Below are 24,672 nucleotides of genomic sequence, written 5' to 3'. Positions count from 1 at the left end.
TTTTCCATTTTTTGTTCAGATAGAGTGGGAGGGAGAAAGAGAGAGAGAGAAGCATCAACGTGAAAGGGACACATCGAGTGGCTGCCACCCGCATGACCAACCAGGGCCGGGGACAAACTGCAACCGAGGTACGTGTCCTTAGCAGGAACCGAACCTGGGTCTCCCTGGACCGCAGGCTGACGCTCCAACCGCTGAGCCAAACCGGCCAGGGCAAGGGGTTCTTTTTAAGCAATCATTGGACTCCTGGGTTCTTAACTGTGCCTTGAACCGTGATATTACAGCCCTAAGCCTGTCCTTTGTTTCTTTAATTTTTTCAGGAAAGTGAGAAACAGCCAGCCACCCCACTTTTATTATTTTCCCATATGTGGTATGTTCTATCACATTCAGTCCAGCAAAGCCTTGCCTTGAATAGACACTGTATTCTAGATGACCTCTGAACTAGTCAGGATTCAACGACAGAATTCACTCTAGCTAGTTGAAGCAAAAAGGGATTTACGACAGGGTGTTATTTTTTTAAATTTCTGAGAGCGGTAGAGAAACAAGCTTAATTGAGCACCTGTTACTGTTCTAGGCCCTAAAGCTGCATCAGTGGACAAGATAAAGTCCTTGCAGAGTTACATGTCTTTGAAGAAAAATAAAGCACACTTGAGGAATTAGAGAACGCCCAGGGAGGGGAGTAGGAGGAACAATGCAGACAAAGATTTGGAGGTGTAACCTGTGTGGCATGTTGGAGAATAGCTGAAACTGATAGGGCGGGACTGCAGTGTGGGAAAGAGGCAGGAGAGAGAGGTGGGGAGGCTCACAGGTGGGGAGGCTCACAGGCGGGAAATCAAGAGGCTGGCACCATATTAAAGGCTGGATTTTATTCTAGGACAGCAAGGGATTACTGAGAAGGGCTCGATTCATCTTGGGTACTGATAGTGAAATCAAGTTTTCCATATTAAGTTCTGTAACAAAGTAAAAGGTAATGAGCTTTGATGTCGGCATCAGGATTCTAGTGAGTAGCTAAGAGCAGTGTGTGAGCAATGCAGTCTGAACCCCCTGGTCATGTTACCCTTATTCACCCATTCAGTCCGTAACTAGGATGCCTGGATTTTTTTCCAGACCTTCACTATTACTTTCTGTATTTGTTTTTGCACTCACCCAGAGTATGATATGTAAACACTAAGTATCACTTGATTTTACAGAAGGTTTTATTTCACTCCAAATGCTTTGGAAAAGTGCTGCCTGTGGCTAAATACAGTTGCAATGCTCTATCTTTCTGGAATGAGCACAGTGCGAATCTATTCTCTTTGATAACTATCTTCTCCTTGTGAGGTCAGTGGTGTTTGTTGGCAGCTGCTATTTTGTATGTTGTTTTACCTTCTTGGAGTCTGAGCTAAGGATTCAGTTTTGCACAGAGCTGTGACACTTCCCTTGAGATGCAGACACCCCTCTTTCACAACAGTAGCTCGGGACTTTCTTATGGCATTACTAGTTCCATATTATTCACCCTAGTAGCCAGGGTTCTGCCAGTTTCTGAACCCTCGTCCATACCTTGTTTCCCAGTTCCAGTACCTGATCCCCTAGACACGTAGTCCTTCGATCCCACCCAGCATTCCATTTCTACGCAGATAGGGCCGTGTGTTACTCTTGCTAGCCCCTCCCAGAGTTGAAATCCATTTCCCTGCCCTCCTCTACTATCACCCTACCGTAAATCACCAAATCGCACCAAGATTATTATGTGAGCCTCCTAATTAACTTCTGTGTATCCACTTTGCCCCCAGAAATCCATTTTCCTTATTATGTCACTTACCTTCTTGAGCCCTTTCAATGACTTCCCTTTAAACTCAGAATAAATTCAAATTCCTTACCAAGATTTCTAAGGCCCTGAAGCCTTGCCAGTCCATTCATACTTGCCCCACACTGGCACTTGCTCCTGTGCTTTCTCACCTCAAGGCCTCTTGCTGTTGGGGAAGGAGGGTCTCAGCCCATCTTCTGATCTCAGACACTCATCTCCTGAACCTATGTAGAGGTTAAAACCCAGACTCTTAGTGGATAGACTTCTCAGTATCATTCCATTGTTACACCTGAGGAAAACTGAAGGCACGTATAGCTTGGCCAAGGTTGCACAACTGGGAAATAGCACAGCTGGGTTTGGAATGCTCTCGTAGTGCTCAGACTGGCTATACTATCCTTTCTGACTCTTACTTAAAAACTTTAAAGAATGTTGTCTCAGGTTTGGCTCTAGGTGGAGGGAGGGGATAAAGCTGTATCAGAATTCCATATAGGAAATAGAAACCACTCCAGAAATTTCCAATGGAAAGGGATTTAATACTGAGAATTGGGTGCTTTCACAATATTAATACCTAGAGGAGCTGGAGTCAAGTGCTGCCACCAGACCACTGATGTCAAGGGCATGTATGTCAATGGCATGTCAGCGTAATTGTGACCTGAGATTGGGAAACTACTCTGAGGAAGATACTTCCATATACTTGTTGCTGTTTCTTGGCATTTTCCCAGCCCCACATGGTGATGTCTTGTTGCTGGTACCCTGCTGGAGTGATATACAGGCCCCACCACTATTCTGGAAGGCCAGGCACACCTGCTGATTAGTTCAGTTGTAAAAAGTAATCGAAACATATTTGAATATCCAGATTTGATCAAATACCTATGTACAGTAGACATTTGGTAAAAGAAATTGATACACTTTGAGTCTTCATAAATCAGTTTAGAAAGGAGTAAACAGACCAATCAAAAAAGTGGTAAGGGCAGTGAACAGGAAATACACAAAAGAAGGAATATTATCGCCAATAACCATGTAAAAATTTAATTCATTAATAATTAATGGCATGCAAATGTAAACCAAAATGAGGAGATAGGGACTTGAATGCACAGATGTTTTATGGGAGTATAAATGGGTAGAACCTTTTTTAGAGAGGGTAGTTTGGTGGTATGTAACTGTGAAGGCATCATTCACGGGATGGTAGGGGGAACAATGGAAAGATATCAGCAGAAAGGTTAAATGGAATGCCATTGTTATACTTTATAAAGATGGTTATATGAAGCACACTACTCCCAGCCAGAATACAAGTTGTCCAGCTCCCAAGTTCCCCCGTGGCAAATACATCTACCCATGGAACTTTCCAATATTTTCCTAACAGAGGAAGGATTCTGCAGGGACTTGCTTGAGTGTTAGAGCCAACATGAATTAGATGAATTGAAGGTCAATTTTCAAGCATAGCTTTTTTCCTGAAAAACCAAGTCTCAGGTCTCCCTGAAGTCCATCCCTACAAGATCAAAATGTAACGTGTGCCTACCACTGGTCCCAGAAAGCCCACTTGTAGAACTTACCTTAAAAGATAATTGCACATGTGTGCATGAACAATGGACATGGACAACAAAGCTGGGGGCTGGGGGGAAAAGGAGAAACATCTGTAACAAAAATAAATTAATAGAGATAATTGCACAAGTGCAATGAGATGGGTGATTGTGTATATTCAGTAAAGCATTGTTTCCAGAAATAAAAATCGAGTCAACTTAATTGCTCATCCATGGGGACTGAGGAAATTATGATACATCCATATAACACGATCCTTTATAGCCAGAAAATATCTGTATACATGAGTACTGTACGTCTACGCGTGAACGCTTCGGAAAGAGGCCGGGAAGTGGCGGAGGACGGACGGAGTGGCTAGGCTGGTGTGAGAGAGGCTATGTCATAGCTACACTGTCATATTTTTACATTTTAAACCATATAAATATATTTTTTAATATTAAAGTTAAAAAGTAAATTTGAACATACAAAGGGAGAGAAACAGAGGTCCCTAAAGAACAACCACCACAGGTTATAGCAGTTACCTGGGGATAGCAAGATTTGAGTCAACACTTTATTCCTTTCCTTTCTCTGTTTGAATTTTCATGTTAAGTATGCATCATTTTTACAGATGTAAAAATTGAAATTTAAAGAGGAAATTATGTAATCATAATGGAAAAATAGGCCCTGGCCGGTTTGGCTCAGCGGTTAGAGCGTCGGCCTGCGGTCCAGAGAGACCCAGTTTCGGTTCCCGCTAAGGGCACGTACCTCGATTGCAGTTTGTCCCCGGCCCTGGTTGGTCGTGCGGGTGGCAGCCGCTCAATGTGTCCCTTTCACATCAATGTTTCTCTCTCTCTCTCTCTCTCTATCACTCCCTCCCTTCCTCCCTCCCTCCCTCCCACTCTATCTGAAAAAAAAAATGGAAAAATGTCCTCGGGTAAGGATAAAAAAAAAAAAAAGAAAGAAAAACTATTAAAGCAATTTTCATTAAAGCATTGTTAAGAAACATCTCTAGGGCGCCCTTTGCACTGTGTGTTGGTGTCTGAGGCCCCACTCACACCATTTCTCTCTTCTCTTCTGCGACTATATCCCCATCCCAGGAGTTTTTAATTTCCTTTTCTATTATTTTCCCTAGAGTTGCTGATGGAGTGATCAAAAGTGTGTTATGGCAAACACTTCAAGCTCTTAATTTCTGTCATAAACATAACGTAAGTGACATTTTCTAATGCATTCGTTAATTCTTCATGATAACTCTTTTTCCTAAGTAGCTCAGGAGTGTCTTTGAAAAGCTAAAAACAAAGAGAAAGTAAGAACCAGAAGAGCAAAACAAAAAAAAATTCCCGAATATGAGGAAAAACAATGCATTATTTGTGGCCCTTTTCCAATTTCTACTAGAACCAAGTTTCTAATTTCTTATGAATTAACAGTTTGTATAAACTTAATGTTTCTTTTTGCCTCAGTGCTAATGATTCCTATGATCACTTTTAAATTGAATTAAAATAACTTTTCATTAGTGTGATCTACCATGGCACTGGGTTTTGTTTTGTTTTTATCTCTCAAGTCTTTTATCCTATAACAGTCCTCTTTCCCCTGCGTCTTAAAAAACATTTTCCCTCATTAATTTTTTAGAGCCACAGTTCTCAAACGTGAGCATGTATCACAGTGCCTGGAAGGTCTTGTTAGGACACAGTTTGCCGGGCCCACCTCCAGAGTAAATGGTTCCATAGGCTTGAGTTAGGGCCCGAGAGTGTGCGTTTCCAAGCATTTTCCTGGTTGATACACAAGCCGCTGTTCCAAGAACCACACTGTGTTACTGAAATCATTTTGCCTGATTGCATCCTGTGTGTAATTGAACTTGTTCCTTCACCTGTATTTCCTGTAAATTGGTATTTATATCTAGAGGCTTGATCATTTTCTAGGCAAGAATACTTCATATATAGTGCTATAGACTTCTTATTGCATCAACATAAGGCATCCAATATCTAGTTGTCCCACTTTTGATCATCTTAAAATAGACTTGTGGGTTCAGGAGGTATTTGTTTGATTTCCTCCATTATCAATTTTCCTGTCACCCTTTTACTTGATGGCTTTAGCATCCATAATTATTGCCTATAACTAATGTTTCATTTGGGTTAAAAGGGGGTTTAAAAGCCGGGCTTTATAAGAAGCAATTCCTGGTGTGGAAGTTTCCAGAGGCGATTAAGTTATTCTCTTGCTGGCTTGTGAGCCAGTGAAAATGAGACTGTACACCAGCCACAATAATTCCACTTGAGCAGTGTTTGCTAAAAGCTTTGTGTGAAACTAAAGTTTATCAAAATTCTTTCATGATCCTGACTTGTAAGTTTCCTATTTGGTGAAAAATATGCTGATTGCAAGGGGCACAGCAGAATTTGCACCCGTGTGGCTTTGCCGTGGAGGAGGTGGGTACTGAATGTCTCGCGTCTCTGCCTCCATTCGGTGTCTTACTGTTCCAGTGATTTTTACTCTCTTCCTTTCTTCAGTACCCTACCCCTCTCTATTAGTAGCTTCTCTTACCTACAGCAATACATTTTTCTCTTTCTTTGGGACATATCAGTATTTCATTTGCCTTTGTATTTTTTGTTGGAAAATAAGTTGCTATAGATTTCATGTGGATTTGCATTAGATCCCAAAAACATATTTAAGTTGGCCAATAGGTATCAGTGTAAGTCTGTTTACTTGGTAATATTGCATATAGTTCAGTCCTGGCTGGTTTGGCTCAGCGGTTGGAGCGTTGGCCTGTGGTCCAGAGAGACTCGGGTTCGGTTCCCGCTAAGGGCATGTACCTCGGTTGCAGTTTGTCCCCGGCCCTGGTTGGTCGTGCGGGTGGCAGCCACTCGATGTGTCCCTTTCATGTCCATGTTTCTCTCTCTCTCTTCTTCTCTCTCCGTCCCACTCTGTCTGAACAAAAAATGGAAAAATGTCCTCGGGTGAGGATAAAAAAATAAATAATATTGCATATAGTTCAGAAATGTTAGAATTTGTTGCAAAGTCATTTGAGGGACCTAACCGGTTCTTCTTAAATTACCAAGTATTATATGACTCAGAGTGTTAATCCAGGTTTCATAAATGGATTGTCCGAAAGGTAGGATATCAAAATTAAGTTGGTTTATATTACAACAATGTACTTTTTAAATTAATGTCTAAGCCCTAGGACTTTTAAGAGGCCTGAAAAGGTTTTCAGAGTTGACAGTGACTAAATTGAGATAACTTGAAACAAACTTCTATTACCAGTGCCCTTTTTGTGACCGAAAATAAAGGATTCAACATTTTCTCTTCCTAGATAGCTGTTGTAGAAGCAAATAGAAATTATTTCAGAATTGTCCATTTGACAGCAACACTTAAATGGACTGACAGCACAGCCGAGAAGTGAGGCAGAGGAGCTGATTACTGTGACACTTACTCTGGGGACTGTCAGTGGCCACCTGCAATCAGTGTAGTTGCAAGGATGAGCTCATTCACGCGCAGGTGCTTTGGAAGTACAGAGCTCCGTATGGGGCTGAGTTATAGAACAAGAGCACCCTCGTTTTTATCTGTCTGGTTGTTCGGAGGGAGGATAAACTAGAAAACTCAGGCCCTGAAGAACAGGGCCTCCACAACATGGAACAGCCGCTTCTAAAGATGAGGGAGGCTCACTCGGCCTACCTTCACCCACCCCCAGCTGAACCCTCTCCTGTCCAGCAAGGAGCATCTGCTTCATGCAGTCACTCTAACGATGCAGCACGGCGAGCTGTCCACCTACAGAAGGCCAAGGGGAGCTTCTCGAGGCGAGAATGCCTCCCCGTGGTGTCCTGCTCTCCCAGGAGGGACTCCTTGGTGTGGCCCCTCTCAGGAGGGCTGCTGATCCACCCAGGTCGGCTCACCGGTGTGGAAGTGAAACTCCTTCCCCAGGCCAGACACTGTGGTAGCTCTTGCCAAGTGGGGGACCATACATCCCAGTTTACCAGGACAGCTGTGGCTTGTGCTCATTTCCTGGCGTAATTATTGATAGAGAGTTTTTTCACACATCCTTATTTAGATGATAATGTGGTCATTCTAATTATAAATGAGGTTTGTTTATCATTCAGATGTTTTTCTAGTTTCTCAAGTCTGCAATGCTTATTCAGCCCGAATGTGATTCTTGGGTGGTGGTAGTTCTTATTATAGGTACATTGAGTCTAAACTCATCTAAGGTTTTACCTCTTACAGTTAAAATAGGACCCAGTAAAATTGGAAAAAAATAATTGTATTATATTACCCCCCCAAAAATAAATTTTCATATCCAACAATTATTTCTTCACTGATGTAACAACATTTTGATTTTTTTCTCTTTTGCTAGGATAAGTGAAAAATTGCCAATGTAAGTTCTTTTAGAAAAATAATGGAAAACCATATTTGTTTTTTATCTCACAGGCTGTGTTTATCATTTAAAGTAATAGTTAATGTTTTTATGCTTTGCCATTTTGGTGACCCAAGGAAATAATCAAATATTACCTTACAGTGCATTCACAGAGATGTAAAACCTGAAAATATTCTAATAACTAAGCAAGGAATAATCAAGATCTGTGACTTTGGATTTGCACGAATTCTGAGTAAGTAGCCACTTTTTACTCATTTACCCAATTCTGATAATGATGAAATAATATAGTTGAAAATCTTACTTTAGATATTGAGTGTATGCTAAATGTTATATTATTATTCAGAGAGGAAAATCTCACCTTTACCTCTAGTCACTACATTAATTTGCACTTCAGCTGCACCCATTCGGCTAGAATTGACTGCATGTCACGTTCATATGCATTGCCCCACAGCAGAGGAAGAGTCATAAGATGCACTTCTGCCCTGCATGCACCTGTAATCTGGAGTAAAGGAAACAGGAATAATGCAGGATGGTTGGCAGTGAAGCACTAAAGTGCAGGTGCAGACACTTCCCTGGAGGGAGATACTGTGGGCTGGAGCCACGGGGCTGGAGACGAGAGTGAACTGGCAGTTTGAGGGAGGATTCAGACAGAGCTGAGAAAAGGGAAATCATCCCAGACAGGGAGGAACCAAAGGGAAAAGGAGACAAATCCATGTTTCTCCCCAGATCCAGAACTGTGCACCAGGCTAGCAACAATGTCCACATCGCAAGGTGGTGTGTATATGTATAATCAGCATCCTGATAGGACTCAGACACGGGTGACAATACATTTGGAAGTTGGTTTCGGCTTGAAGTTACACTAGAAATTCCCAATCCCACCGCCCTATTTGGGATTATATAGATGTTAACTAGCTAAAGTGCCTTTGGAAGTTGAATGTGCAGTGTAACTGCTCCCTCAAGCACTGCCTTCCTGCACTAACTTCAGAGTATTTGAAGCTTACCACAATGCCTGACCTGCTCTTAGGAGTAGTTCGCATGCTGGGAAAATGTGACCCACCTCATCTGATCATCGATGCGTTTGCAGTTCCAGGAGATGCCTACACTGATTATGTCGCTACACGATGGTACCGAGCTCCTGAGCTTCTTGTGGGAGACACTCAGTATGGTTCCTCAGTCGACGTATGGGCTACTGGTTGCGTTTTTGCAGAGCTCCTGACGGGCCAGCCACTCTGGCCTGGAAAATCGGATGTGGATCAACTTTATCTGATAATCCGAACGCTGGGTAGGAGCTGCGTTTCATGGCTTACAGAGTTGCTAGGTTATTAGAGTGATAGTGTGTCCTTGTAATGAGCACCAGCAGCTTTCTTGCCTCTCCAAGGTGCTGCTCAGGATGCTTGTTCTGGGTTGTAGCCGAAACCCAACCCCTTCCTCGATATGTACAGCCAGTACTCCCTCACTAAGGAGTTTTCAGATCCTTTCCAGGTCAAGCCACTTAGCCGTGGAATAAACTACACATTTACTTTCCATACTGGACTAAGATAGGGCTAAGGATATGAGTCAACTGCATGGAGCTTGCTCTTACGAGGTATTGGATCAAGTGCAGTTTCTGGCCCCTGTGAAAGAGGGTTTCCTCTGTTACTTCTTCTGTAAAGGGCCAGAGGTACACAGTTTAGGTTTGGCAGGCTGTGTGGCCTCTGTTGCAAACCCTCAACTCTGCCCCTGTGTACAGTACTTAAGAATTTACAAGTTACTTTTACACACTTCATCGTTTTCCGTCTTAAGAAAATCCTGTTAAGGACTTTGTAACATTTTTCATGATGCTTGTTTTAGAAATGAGAAAACGAGGCTCAGGGAGCTTCCATGATTGGCCTAAAGTCACACAGCCAGTCAAGTGCAGAATAGGAATGGGACGCAAGGGACTGCTTTCATCGTGAGTCCGCGTCCTCAGCAGTGTGCACTTCCACCTGGGATGGATGCAGAGAGTGATCCATCTACACGCAACGTGCATATATATTCATTCCTTCCCATAGGCTCTCCTGGCAGCGTGGTGCTGGGCAAGGGAACTACTGCTGTCTGGTCTGGTTCCAATACATTCTTCTGGACAGTTCTACAGTGTGAAAAATGTGGGATAGAGTACCACTGCAGAACACTCCTTAAGTGTATAGTGTTTGATTGGTTTCCCAAAAGGATTGTGGAAATTTACATTAGGCAGATATTAGACAGACCTGAGTTTGAATCCTGGGTCTGTCACTAAATGACCGTGTGACTTTAGACAGGTTATTAAACTCTGAGTCTCATTCTCATTGATACAGTGGAGATTAAAAAATAGCATCCTTTGTGAGATTGTTATAAGATCATGTGTGTAAAGTCCTCCACACCATTTCTTACCTCCTCTTTTGGTGGAGGCTGAATGGCAGATCAAGCTACCTGTGGCAAAGACAGTTGTATGGGAGAATCAACCGTGCCTGAGAAGGTGTGTTTTGGCTGTGACCTATTCCTTCCAAATCTGGAGGTCACAGTCTAGATCAGGGATTCTTTCGCATCTGGACCTCAGAAGTTAGCCATTTAAACACTACATTATTTTTATAAACAACCTAAATTACGTGGTTTGTATTTTACAGGAAAACTTATCCCAAGACATCAATTCATCTTTAAAAGCAACCAGTTTTTTCATGGCATCAGTATTCCTGAACCAGAAGACATGGTAACTGCTTGATTTTATGATGTTTTATTATTTGTGTTGCTACTTTTTTTAAAGAGGTAGTTGGGTTTGTTTGTTTCTTTCTTTTAATATTTGTGCTTTTAGCCCCTGTTCTCCCTGTGCCGCACCAACACAGACCAGAGGAACTGTGGGAAATGAATCGGGAGAATGCTTATAAAGTTTACTTGCCCTATCCAAAGGTTAATTTAATGTTAAATTTGAAGTGAAAATATATTTAGTTCCTAACACAGATACCTGATTCTTTTAGTCAAAACATTCAGGTATTTTTTCCTGAAATAATGATGATCACATAAACAGTACTTACTATAGTGCTTTTTTATTTTGAAAAAATGCATTCTCTGTGTTTTTCAGCATGTGGAACAAAGCTCAAATCAGTAAAATCCATTTTTTCACAGTGTATATTTTCACATGGAAGGCCATTCTACAAAATGATCTTCCTCGTATCCAAATCAAAACTCCAAACCACGATGCTCACCTCCACACTCTCGCTTTGGGCTTTGCCTTTCTTTGGGAATGTGCTTGATTTCCTGTTTGTGTTACCTGTTTGGGCTGTGATCTTTAAAACTTCATATGGTCTAGATTCGGCCTACAGAATGAAAGGACTTTCCACAGGCCTGTGTCCACACTCGCTGTGCTGGAGGCCGAGAGCTGCAGGGAGGGCAAAGTTGTAAGGCCAGCCTATGATGTATGAACAGTCTGGGGTTCGAGAGGTCCCAGCTATCTCTGGACACCCTCTTGTTTTATTTATTTATTTATTTTAATCCTCACCCAAGGATATTTTTCTATTTTTGTTCAGATAGAGTGAGAGGGAAGGGAGGGAGAGAAAGAGCAACATGGATGTAACAGAGACACATCAATTGGTTGCCTCCCGCACAACCCCAGGGCCAGGAATGAACCACAAGCGAAGTACGTGCCCTTGACTGGAATCGAACCCAAGACTCATTGGTCCACGGGCCGATGCTCCAACCACTGAGCCAGACCACCAGGGCCACCCTCTTTGTTTTAAATTTATTTTATATAATATCTTAATTTATATACTGGCTTTCTTTTATTAAATATAATAAAAGATTAAAAAGTTAAATTACAAGGCTAGAGGTTGAATTACATAAGAATATGTAACTTAAAGAACAAAACAACAAATTCACATGTACCTGCCGCCTAGTTAAAGAATATTACCATTTTCTCTGAAGCTTCCTTCTCCCCGCATGCTCCCCCTCAGTCCCAGTCTCCTCCCTCCTTATATTGAGTTTTGTGTTCATCATTCTGTTACTTTCTGTATTGCTCTTACACATGTAGTTCAGTGTAATTTTCATTAATGCTCAAAGCATTTCTATAAGTAGATCAGACACAAATATTATAGGACTGTTGTAGTATTTCAAAAGGGAACATTTGGAACCCACATTTATCAAATATCAATTGCAAGACATTGTGAAATTAAGAAAATAACTCCATCAATGAGTGACAAAAGGGGGAACATCTGTAATACTTTCAACAATAAAAATAAAAAAAGAAAAGAACTCCAGTGTTTGTCGTTCAGATCTTTACACTATAGTGTAAAATTATGTAAAATATGATTTTGAAACTCTTCAAAAGAAAGTATCTAACCTATTAGGGGGTCTTTCTTCAGTGTTCTTATTAGTAATGTATTTAAGATATCCATTACTTTGTTTTTATGTAACATTAAAGGTCTTTACTTTGTGTTCTAGGAAACTCTTGAAGAAAAGTTCTCGGGTGCTCATCCCAAGGCTCTGAATTTCATGAAGGTACTTAAGAGTCAATTATAACTGTTATTAACTGTAACTTTAATGATTGAAGCTGGTAACTCTGGGAGGAGTGGGCAATAGTGCAAATAATGCCAAAGTAAGATATAATCATTGAAAATTATAAGGAACTGTAAAATCATTACAGTTAAAGGAACATCAGTGATGTAAGCACTGCTCTTTCTAGCATATTTATTAAAGTTAGTAGGAGATGCCCTGGCCAGTTGGCTCAGGAGGTTGGCGCATCATCCTGTCCACCACAAGGTTCTGGGTTGAATTCCCAGTCAGGGCACATACCTAGGTTGCAGATTCAGTCCCCAGTCGGGACACGTGTGGGCAACTGACCGATATTTCTCTCTCACATTGGTGTTTCTCGCTCTCTAAAATCAATAAAAAGAACATATCTTTGGGTAAGGATTAAAAAAAATGTTTTAATTAGTAGGAGATGAAAGTGTATAATTAGGGTTTGCTGTGATGAATGCCATTACTTCTTTTGTATTCATTAGAAATGTAAATATTAAGTTAGTATATTCAGACTATGAAAGTTTATGAGGATGAATGTACTTCTTAAACTTGAAGGTCTAGGACTGCACTGTCCGATGTGGTAGCTGCTACATGTTACTATCGAGCACTTGAAATATGGCCGATTTGAATTGAGATGTACTAGATTTCTGTGAAAATTACTATAAAAAGTATAAAATATTTCATTAATAATTTAAAACATTGATTACATATTGAACTAATGACATTTTAGATAGAGTGAGTTAAATCAAAATTTTAATTATTTTTTAAAAAATTAGTAGAAGACCAGGCAGAGTCAGAGCCATATAAACACTGTGTGTAGCCTCTGCACCAGGCCCAGAAGAGATAAACAAAGGACAGATTCTAATAAAAAGTAGAAGAAACTCATCTATGACCAGTCTGCTATTCATACTTGACCAAGTGAGGCCATGCTAGATATGACTCTTCCAACAAAGAGGATACTAAAAGCCCTTAGGGGATAGGGGTGGAGCTACCAGTAAGAGTATCTATCTTTAACAATCAATTAAGTTCTATTTATAGCAGTGGTTTCCATACTACTCAACAGAATGACCTGGGAGCTTTTTAAAAGCACACATTCCAGTAGCTAACCTCAGGTTACAGAAGCAGAATCTCCAGAAATAGGACTTTAGAATTTATATCCGTAAACATGCCCCTGGGTGATTATGATGAGCAACCCAGTTTGAAACCCATATGATCTAGAAGGTGGAGCCATCTGGCTGACCTAGAGTCAACTTTGTAGACCAGCCTTTGTACCAGTGCTGGTCGCTGCCAAGGTGCTATCCAGTGTGCTGGATCCTTTCAGTCTGAGTCCTCCTGAGATTAGGAACCTCACACCTCTGCGCCCCCAGACTGCCCTTGCGCCTGCTCCGCTGGACCTCAGCCGCGTTCTACCTGTCTTCCAGCTATGGCCTGCCTTAACCCTGCACTGTGCAGGCCTGTCCTGGAAGCCCAATTTTCTGACCTTGTTCTGGACAGGTCTGACCAACCTACAATCGAATGAAACGTGGTGGTGTTGGGGCGAGGGGTGTCAAGCACTGCAAGCCCAACCCATTCTCGTTTTGAGGTCAGACCTAGTGGTTTCTCCTCCAACTAACCGGAGAGAAAACTTTCAAGGCACAACAACTCCCTGTGTTCATCTCCAAAGGTGGAGTGCCCCGTTGGCCTGTCCCAGATTCTGGGTGAAGCCAGCTTTGAGCTGTTTGATTTAGACTCATAATGTTTGACCTGAGACCCAAGACTCTCTTAAGTGCATCAAGGATTGTGCTACTTGGTGGGCCACACCCTGTGTCCTAGACTCTGGCCCCATGTTAGATGAAGGCAAGCTTCCTTTCATTAATTGCAATTGAGACATCTTTAATAACAAATAAGTACCAGCTACCATAACGAGTAGTTATCCCATGGGACTGGGTCATAATCCAGGCAGGAACTGCTCAAGTGGGTGAGATGGAGCCAAGGACAGAGGGGGCATGCGGTGGTCAACATGTGGCAGATCTTCTGTGTTCTGTTCATAGGTTTAAAGTGAGACAGTGAGCCCTGGCCGGTTTGGCTCAGCGGTTAGAGCATCGGCCTGCGGTCCAGAGAGACCCGGGTTCGGTTGCCGCTAAGGGCGCGTACCTCGGTTGCAGTTTGTCCCCGGCCCTGGTCGGTCGTGCGGGTGGCAGCCACTCGATGTGTCCCTTTCACGTCGATGTTTCTCTCTCTCTGTTCCTCTCTCTCCCTCCCACTCTACCTGAGCTAAAAATGGAAAAATGTCCTCCGGTGAGGATAAAAAATAAATAAAAATAAATAAATAAAGTGAGACAGTGAGTACAATATTTACTTCTTTATTACTCATATGTCTTCATAGCCATAACCATCCTATCACTATATCAGTTTTATCTGGTCATCAAGAATTCTGTAGACTCTTGGAAGTTTTGTTGAAGGGCTTTTTGTGAAACTTGCAGTTTCAGGAAAAGGATCCTGACTGGGCTTTGCAGTTCCAAATTCTTGTCCCTCATCTCTGAAACCTTTCCTAGGGGAACAGGGCAGGGAAGGAGAGGGAGAGGGATATCAGTGGGGGGAAAGGAGAAACATCTGTAACAAAAATAAATTAATTAACTAAAAAATAAAAATAAAACCTTATCTTCCACCAAAAATATAAATCAAATAAAAATAAAAATGGTATCTTCTGGTTTTGTTATATATTTTTCTCATTAATGTTATATTAGTCTGTGTCTAGATAGATAAGTAGAATTTGTAAATAATATGAAATAATGGAATTTATAAATGATTTAAAATGAAATTTATGAGGGCATGTAATATACACTGTATATCGTATATATAGTGTATAATGTGTGTATGCACTAGGGGATTAATAACAAATAAAACCAAAATCACAATGATAAAAAAAAAATAAAGTAAAATAAATAAATAAAACCTTTCCTAGGTTAGGAGCACTGTGATCAGGGAGCATATCTGAGAATTATCAGCCTCTTGGTGTACAGAAAGGTATTAATCAGGCAGTCAAGAACTCAGAAGCCTCAGCTCCATCCAGTTCATGTCAGTTCATCTAAAACTAATCAAGCAGGACATTGTTTCAGCTCAGGTCCATGGAGCAGCTCAACTTTGACAGTCTCTTAGAATCTAAAAATGCTCTTTTTAAAAAACAAACCCATAGGTCTTTAGTGAGACTTTATTTCAGTAGGCTGAAAGCCCATACAAGGAAGTGAATGAATGCAAGGTATAATTGGGAATAAAACTGATAGGACTTGATGATCATTTAGATCTGGTGAGTGAAGCAGAGGAAGTGGGGAAAGAAGAGGTGTCTGTACCAGGGTTGTCGTAGCAAAGTACCAGAAACTGGGTGGCTAAAAACAACAGAAATTTATTCTCACAATTGTGAAGACCAGAACTCCAAAACCAAGGCGTTGGCAGGGCCATGCTCTCTCTAAAGCTTCTGGGGCGGGGTCCTTCCTGGCCTTTTCCAGCTCTGGTAGTCCCAGGCATTTTTGGGCTCTGGCAGCAGAATCCTGTCTCTGCCTGTCTTCACATGATGTCTGCTGTGTGTGTCTGACTTTGCAGTGTCTTCCATCTTATAAAGACACCGGTCGTGTTGGAGTAAATCCTGCACTACTTCAGTATGCCCTCATCTTGTCTAATCGCACCTGCAAAGACCTTGTTTCCAAACAAGGTCACATTATGAGGGTTAGGACTTTAACATATATTTTGGGGAGACATAGTTCAATCCATAACAGTGCTCATGAGAGAAAGCAGAGATATTAAGTGGCCATTGCACTTGTGGGTCTGGATTTCAAAGGAGAGCTTTGGACCAAAAACATAGATGTGGAAGTCTCTGGTAAACCTTGACCACCAAAGCCATTGAGCATCAGTGAAATTAACTAGAAACTTAGAACAAATGAGAAGAAAGGGGAACCTGGGATCGAGCCTTGAGGAATTTCATGCAACCACTGTGGAGAAGAATGTAAACTGGGAAAGGTTGGTTTGAAGAGGAGTGGCCAAGTAGGAGGAGGAGGAGAAGGAAGGAAAGTGAAGCATCAGAGAGAAGCCAAAAGAAGAGTTGGAAGAAGAGGACATGGTCAGTAGTATCTAACGCTATTGAGAATCGAATGCAAAACATGGAAGTAGATATAAGGATAGGGAAGTAGAGGTCATAGGTGTGAATAACAAGAGCCACTTAAGTGGAACTGTGGATGCAGCAGCCACAGTGAAGTGATGGAGAAATAGAGATGACCATGGTTATTAACAAGCTGTAAGTACTGGATAGCATATAGACTTGATTTTCTAAACTCACAGTCGTTCTATCCAGTTACTCAGAGTTTTGGGGCACAGGAACAACATAGGCCCCTCTTTTAATAGCTTCTTTGCTTTTCATTCAAAGGAGTGTCTGAAGATGAATCCGGATGACAGATTAACCTGTGCCCAACTCCTAGAGAGCCCCTACTTTGATTCCTTCCAAGAGAACCAAATTAAAAGAAAAACACGTAATGAAGGAAGAAACAGAAGGCGTCAGCAGGTACCTCCATTCAAAAGTTAAAAGTACTATAAAAATTATTTGTTTTTCCTTTTTCTACCTTTCAAAGTGAGACTAGGTGGACACCAAAACCTTATCTTTGCACTGGTTTAGTTGTATTTGTTTACCTAATAAATAAATACTGGTTGATGTAATAAAATCATAAAGCTATGAAAGTATCCAGATTGTTACAAAGTCTTATTCCAAACACACTTACATCATATTATTGTAGAGTTCTTTTGTTATACTGATTGGATATCCTACCCGCCAGAGCACGTACCCAAAATACAAGAGCTTCATACAATACAACCCTGATTGCAGCGGGACTGAATTTAAATGGCCATTGCAGAGGAACCCCGGGGCCTTTCCACCTTTTCTCCCGGGGCAGGCACCTAAGTCTGCCTTTCCTGGATTTTCCCTCGAAGACAAGAACAACTCTGGCCAGATACAAGGGATGAAGCTCAGATATCTGGGAACCAAATCCTGTCCTTAGATCTGCCAGTATCAGTATTGCAGAAAAACATGGTAAAAATGATGGCAAATGTTGATTCTGCAGTTTATTAGGCAACTGCTTTTTACTTGCCTTCAGAAAACCTTGAAGTTAATACGAAGTTCATGGAAGTAAGTTTGTTTGAGGTTTGTTCCCCCATCTTATATCCCCAGTCCCTAGAACAATACCTGTCACATAAGAAGGTCCTTAATAAAGATGATCCAAAATAACTAGTGAGCACTGCTTATTAATAAGCCAAGATGGTAATTTTTAATTTATCAGAGACTGACAATCATCCCATTTGTGTACCTTTGATCTATTTTTTGGTCATTATCTTCTCATCAGCATATCACCATAAAGGAAGAAAGCAGTTTTTTTTTGTTTTTTGTTTTTTCCAACCATTTGATCGTTAAAATAGAAGTTTATTGGGAGAGAAAGATTAAATGAATTAATAAGAAGAAATGTTAAGATGATTTCTGTGTGTACAAAATCTATGAGTCTCCAAATTTGTATTATGTAGATCATTTTACCTTTTACTGTTACAGATATGTGTTTGCAAGTTAAGCCCAATGCAGTTTGCTTAACCAAGTGATTAGGGTTTGTTTAAATAAGTCTGAGGCAGCAGTCTGAAATACAGTGTGACGTGTGTGTAAAAACACTGTCCCCTTAAAAACGTCTCACTAGATTCTTCCCCTTTGGCCTGGGAGGGCGGACAGGGCACTGCTCCATCCTGCCTCTTGGTTCCTGAGTCAGGTTCTGCCACACTGTCCTCGAATGGGGTGGGGGTGTGCTCTCCCTTTAAGTCTCCAGTTCACAGCTGTGCTCCCCATTCCTTACTATCCTGGAGCCCACTGGTAAAGATCAGGGACTTGCAGAAGACTTTCCCCGAGAGCCAGGAAAACAGAAGAAAAAGAAACGCAAAGAGCAGCGGGCTCCTGGATACTCTCCTTTCCAACGATTACGTCACGTTCTCTGTCCTAGTCCGCTGCATCCTGCCCCCCCCCCCCCCCGTGTGGTGGCCCCCGGAGCACCCACCATGAGACAGTGCCTAGACACCTCTCCACCAGTGAGGGCCCGGAGAGCAAGGCCAAGAGGAAGGCAGGGCCATCCTCCAAGTCCTGGCTTTCTTCTCGAGCACCCAGCTCCTGCCTAGTCACCTTGCCTATCCAAACACAAGCCACTGTCTTTCAGAAAGATCTTTTCATTCCGTGTGGTTTCGTGTGGTGAGTCCAGATTTCTACCTCAATACCAACTTCTGGATCTCTGAGTGGATGACCAAGGAATTCCTGCAGACTAAATATTGTTTAAAGTTGACAGTAAAGAGATTTTTAATCTTTGCTGTCCTGCTAGTACCCTAAAATTAATATCCTAAACTTTAAATCTTGCGATGGGCACAATGTAGACTGTTAGAATTATTGTTTAATAGGTGGTGAGCATTCATCTTTTAAATGCTGATTAGATGCTCAGAAATGTGTGTATTGAAATAAATTAGAGTACATCCATGAGAAGCCTAGAATAAGTAATAGAATCTAATTTTCAAATATCAGAATCTCACAATTTTTAGAAAGGTATCTCTACTTAGTTTTCAAACTCATGTCTTTTGACATCTTTGTACCATATGTATCCTTTTTTGGCCACCTTTATATCAAACTGTACAAATAGGAATTGTTTCAATTTGCTTTGTTATTTTTCTCTTGTTCTGCTATTAGAATCAACTGTTGCCTCTCATACCAGGAAGCCACACCTCCCCCACACCTGATGGAAGAAAACAAGTCCTCCAATTAAAATTTGATCATCTTCCAAACATTTAGGAAAATGTTCCTTCAAGTGGAAAGTAATTTAATATGTACACATTTTTGTACAGCGAGATAGGAATTCTCAGTGTTTCAAATGCAAATGAGCCATATGAAAATTAAGATGCCTTCTAGAATTGTTTTGCTCTGATCATTACTGATTCCTCTGCCCATGCTTTTCACATGCCAACTTTATCTTTTAGAACATTTTCTTTAAATGTGACAAAGTCTGAAACTGCACGGGTGGAGGAGTTATTTTCAGTTTCATCATAGCAGCCCCTCTTGAGGCGATTCATATTGAGCATTGGTGGGCTTATACTTTGATTTATGAAAAAGATTTGCATATATCATCTTGCTTCAGCTGACCACATAATGTCTTAGAGTAAGATCAGACAACTTGCCTCGCCATTGTTTGTGTTTGTTTCTGTATCTGCTTTTTAATTCACTCTTTTTGTCACCAGGTCTGTTGAGTAATGCTGGTATTTTACTGTGTTTTTATATTGGTGTAGGAAGGGAACCTTGAAATGTCATCTAGGTTTATTCCTTGATTCCAGGGCAGACTGTCTGGAATCTTTCTGTCTCATGAGACACTGACGTTTCTATTTTTAAAGCTAGCTTGAGAAAATTTTGTATATTTATGTAGCAAATAGTGGATAAGCGACAAGGAATTACCATCTTCATAATACCCTGGGATAACTGACTGCTGATTCTAATGCTATTCTTTGGTACATCCTGGCTTCTTATCCTTTTCTCCTCCTGGCTAAATCTCAGTACCTAAGCCTGTCCTCCTGGGTGTATTTTCTGAATAGTTTATTATCAACACTCTCCTGCAAACATTTGCATCCACAGCATCTGTGAACTTGTGCTGGCCTGGACCTGTGCATCACGATCAAGTTTGTAAACATTTCTGAGACCAGGAAAATTATCTTTCCGTTATCTTCATTTTGTGTCTCTTACCAAAAAAAAGGAGCATACAAACAAAACACAATAGTGAGCCCAGTTTACATTGGGATATTTTCCCAAGTATACTTCAGACCTACCTACCTACATACAAACATATGTACATGTATACATACATATATTTATAATAATAAATTGTGAAGCATCTTAGTAGATGCTTGTTATCCTGGACATCTAAGAATGATACAGAATATTTAAAGCACCTTTAGTTTGCTAACAAGGAACTCATGTAAAATCATAGCACTGGGCTGTCTATCCCTGTCTGGCATAAAAACACAAAAGAATGATGTTCCTATCAATAAATATTAAGATGATTTCATTAGCTCTTTTTTTGCTCCTAGGTTTGGCATGCTCGCCCAGACATTTTGCAAATACACGTATTTCCAAAAATTCCTTGTATTTGATACCAAGACTCTAGGCATAAATTTAAGAAAACACAGTAGCCCAGCCATTGTGGCTCAGTGGTTGAGCGTCGACCCATGCACCAAGAGGTTGCCAGTTCAACCTCCGGTCAGGGCACATACCCAGGTTGTGGGCCCAATCCCCAGTGGGGGGCATGCAGGAGGTGGCCAATCGATGTTTTCTCTCATTGACGTTTCTAACTGTCTCTCATTCTCCTTTCCTCTCTCTAAATCAATAAAGAAAAAAAAAGAAAGCAATAATACCTTATATTCATCTCTAAAAGTGTATTGCACTTACAAACCTGGCTTATAAACTTCCGGAGAATCTCACTCAGTTATTAGGGAGCATCTCTCGACTAAAGATTTATGGCATCTAAGCAATAGTTCTTTGCTCTCTGGAAGGACAGTCTAAGTGGGCTTATTTGGCCCACTTAACATTCTGAGTGTGAACATAAGCTGCCAGGGATGTCTTATTTTCATCTTATTGTCAAGAGCGTGCCTCTTCAGAGTTGTATGTTTCTTCAGTTTTTAATAAGATGATACAGGTACAAAGAAAATGAGAAATAAAATATAAAAGACAACTTTGCTAAAAGTTTCTTTTTGGTTTTCATTATGTTTTTATCATGTAAGCGTCTTTACTGCCAAACCTCTTGCTCCTTGAGCTCTTATTATGTGTATATATGCTACACACGCGGAAATGGGGCAGCACGAGTCCATTCCCCATTCTGCGTGTAATTGTGCCTCAGACAACACTGGAGTTTTGGTCAGAGATTGGGAGGGTAATTGCCTTCCCTTGTTTTTGCTTACACTTAAGAATTTAAACTAGCCCTGGCCGGTTTGGCTCAGCGGTTAGAGCGTCGGCCTGCGGTCCCAAGAGACCCGGGTTCGGTTCCCGCTAAGGGCATGTACCTTGGTTGCAGTTTGTCCCCGGCCCTGGTTGGTCGTGCGGGTGGCAGCCACTCGATGTGTCCCTTCACATCGATGTTTCTCTCTCTCTTCCTCTCCCCCCCACTCTATCTGAACAAAAAATAGAAAAATGTCCTCAGGTGAGGATAAAAAAAAAAAAAAAGAATTTAAACTAGCATTTCTCAAAATTTTTCCCTTAGACAAATCCATCATTTATGTATCACTGGAGAGCAGAAAGCATGCAATACTTAGAAAAATGTTCTAATGCAGTCATAGGACCACAAAGAACGATACTCTTCTGATGACGTTTGCATGCTTGACTTCCCCTGAGTGACCCGGGCCACCAGCACTGCTGCTGCCTGAGTGGCTCAGGCGCACAGATCCCGGAGTGCACCTCCACTGTTTCCCGTGCATACTTCTCGCCTCTGTGCTCCACAGACTCCCCTGCATTTCTCAGCCACATGCAAGACAGTCACGCGTCTGCGTCCAGTACCCAAACTGTCATCACTTTTGTAGAACTTATGCTCAGTAAATCGTCTTGCCCCGGGCTCCTCCCAGAAGCCCACAGGATCAGCCTCTCCTTCACAATCTTGCAGTTTCTGGCTTACCCGGGACTTGTCTCGCCCGTGCCGCTTGCCAGCTTTTTAATTTATTTATATAGCTCTTTTTTCGGTGCTGCACAAAGACTGTGCTGTCATGGTGAGTGACACCACCTGAATACTCCTGTTTCTCCACCTCGGGGGGACCCCGTGGACCCCGGTTTCCTCTGACTTTGCACATGTACCTAGGAATCTGCACACCGTTGTTGTTGGTTTTTAATTGCAGAGCACTTTACAGAGAATTAAAAATCAAGACTTAACTTCCTCATAGTGCTCCTGCTGCTTGGGGAAGAAGGAAATACGGCCCGGCAGAGGACATGTCACAGCCCCCGAGCCGATTTGCCTGGCCTGTCCTTAGTCACCGTTTCGGTCCTGACGACCTTTGAATGTAGTCATGCCTACTTGCCCCAACCACAAAGCCCTTTTAGGGGGCCACTTTTTGAAGATTATTTTTAACTAGACGGAAGCATTAAAAGTTGTGTTCAAGAGCCTTTTGAATGCTTGGGATTGGGGAGATGGTTGAGTGAAGGGTAAACACAGAACTCTCAGGCAGGGAAGGAAGAGGTGAGCAGAGTGGATGTCCCCCTTCCGTCGTCGGACTGTGTCACACGCTTACAGATTCCCCGAGCTACGAAACAGACGAAAATAAGTTATTTGGACAAAAATTTAGTTCTCAAACTATTGTATACTTCTTTAGCTTACTTGCCATAGAATTACAGTTTTGTTTTGTTTTTCAAAAAAATATCACTGTGTTAGGCATTTATCACCATCAATGGTTTCCACCGTGGTTTTAGAGCAAATGGCACAGTATTCTCCCCCTCAGGTTTTTAAAAATTAAAATATGTTACCAGAAGAGGAATGTTTCTAAAATGTCATAAACAGACAAAATTGAGGAGTCAGTGTAAGATACTAGATGAGTCACAAATATACAGATTTTTAATGCATATAGTTAAGACATAAAGATAAAATACTCCTCACAGGTTAATGTTCTGGGTACATGCATATGTGTTTGTCTTAAATTCAACTCTTTCATCCAACAACTTCATTCTTGGTTTAGTAGGCAACTAAACATCTTTAAGAGCAGTAGTTAGAGAGTAATAGAAATATGTTATTCCAGGAGTTAGGACACCAGCTTCTAGGCCTGGCCTGGAACTCTGTGTAGACATGAATCTTCTGAGCCTTCATTTTCTCATTTGTATAGTAAGAGAGTAGATGATCTCAGGCTCCTTAGATCATCTAAACCAGATCTAAGCTCCTCTTCAGCTTTGTGTACTGGACATACCTACCGCGAGAAGATGCTTTCTACAGATTGTTTTTCATTAATAATACCAAGGTCAATTTGGGTGTTTATGATCTAGCCAGGAGCTCAGTGAGCTCTTTACTTCTCTCTCTCTCATCTCTCGCTTGCTTGATTTCTTTCACACACGCACACAAACATGCACACAACTACCCCCTGCTAGTTCTAGCAAGTCAATAGCAGTTTGCTAACAGCCCTCTCATGGTGGTAAATTTTATAAACTGAAGTGGATTTCTTTTTCGGGGGGGGGGTGGTACATGCCCTTAGCGGGGACCGAACCTGGGACTCTCTGGTCCGCAGGCCGATGCTCAACCGCTGAGCCATGCTGGCCAGGGCCTGAAGTGGATTTCAAAGCTAATTATCACTAGAATTGAATGTAAATAATAAAGTTGTGCTTTTAAAATGCAGAATGTGTAATCATAATCATTTTTGATGTTTTAATCTAACACTGATTAGCTTAGAAATGACACATGTGCTGTGAGACATTAATTTAAGATAACCATTAAGGCAAAGAACATTTAGTACATTTCTAACCTCAGTAAAACTTTTAGTAGTTTCAGTAAATGATAACTTAATGAAATTCTACAACTATATCTGAATTATACTTGTTTTATATTTCAGCAGCAGGGACTTGGGCACAGTCAACTTTATATTTAACCTATAATATACTCAAGCTGAGAATTGTTACCCTAATTATAACAGGCATATAAATGACTTGTATTTATAAAGTTAAAGTGTTTCCTTTCTGTTGTGAACACTAGTCACTAATCATCTCTCTCAATATTGTCCATTGAGGACCTGTGTGCCTACTTACTATTTTAGAATACGTTTCAAATCACATGAAATTATGTCTGTATATTAGTTAGCATTTGATAATTAGCACAATGGCAATATATGCTCTAGAAACAATTCCCTACAAAGCCTTTCCAGTTGTATTATGTTAACTATATAAATATATAACATTTTTAAATTTTAGCTTAAGATATTTAGAAAATGTTAGTGTGGGAATAAATATTTTGGTGACATTATATTTGTATATGTAACTTAAGCTGAATATGTTCCTTAGCTTATTTTAATAAAAGTTAGAAATACTTCTGTCTCCTTATTTCCCTTTAACTCAGCTATTCGTTCATTGTCTAATGTTTTGCATTTAGGTAAGAAAAACTCATCTTCACATATACATTTCAGAACTTCTTATTTAACTTCCCATCAGTTGGAATATCTGCACAGCTGGCACAGCAACTTTACTTCTGGGCTTGGAACTTTCACAAATGGAAAAACTAGCAAAATCTTTTCCAGTCTGACCGGCTAGATGCTTAGTCCTGAGAACATCTTTACAACTTTCCTTTGAGGCTGTAAGATTCTTTTTCTTTCAATTCATCGGAATATTTTTCTGATTCTTTATCTGAACTTTTCTTGCAGCTTCAATTCCAGGCTATCACAGTAGTGTCTGTGGTTTCAAAAGGTGAAAAGGTTCAAGACCAGATTTAGACTAATGATCAAAAGAGAGAAAAACAATTAGTAAAATAATGGATGAGGT

General features: G+C 41.0%; 1 protein-coding gene across 7 annotated transcripts in view; it reads left to right on the top strand.

Annotated features, from left to right (window-relative positions):
• CDKL4 (cyclin dependent kinase like 4) overlaps positions 1 to 24,672 on the top strand; it is a 45,314-nt gene that overhangs the window by 15,596 nt on the left and 5,046 nt on the right. For 2 of the 7 annotated variants that reach the window (XM_036263308.1, XM_036263309.1), the window contains exons 4-10: positions 4,431 to 4,503; positions 7,794 to 7,884; positions 8,677 to 8,934; positions 10,274 to 10,356; positions 12,081 to 12,137; positions 16,555 to 16,689; positions 18,886 to 19,166. In XM_036263308.1, coding sequence (XP_036119201.1) covers positions 4,431 to 4,503; positions 7,794 to 7,884; positions 8,677 to 8,934; positions 10,274 to 10,356; positions 12,081 to 12,137; positions 16,555 to 16,689; positions 18,886 to 18,987 — 799 coding nt within the window. In that variant the 3' untranslated portion in view covers positions 18,988 to 19,166. Of the gene's footprint in view, positions 1 to 4,430; positions 4,504 to 7,793; positions 7,885 to 8,676; positions 8,935 to 10,273; positions 10,357 to 12,080; positions 12,138 to 16,554; positions 16,690 to 18,885; positions 20,016 to 24,286; positions 24,442 to 24,672 lie in introns of those variants that run through there. The other 5 variants (XM_036263310.1, XM_036263314.1, XM_036263311.1 and 2 more) reach the window with 5 other exon arrangements.

Source organism: Molossus molossus, unplaced genomic scaffold, assembly GCF_014108415.1.
Source record: "Molossus molossus isolate mMolMol1 unplaced genomic scaffold, mMolMol1.p scaffold_m16_p_15, whole genome shotgun sequence".
NCBI classification, from domain to species: Eukaryota; Metazoa; Chordata; class Mammalia; order Chiroptera; family Molossidae; genus Molossus; species Molossus molossus.
The sequence above is the reverse complement of the archived record's forward strand: the minus strand, read 5'-3'. Positions and strand labels throughout refer to the sequence as shown.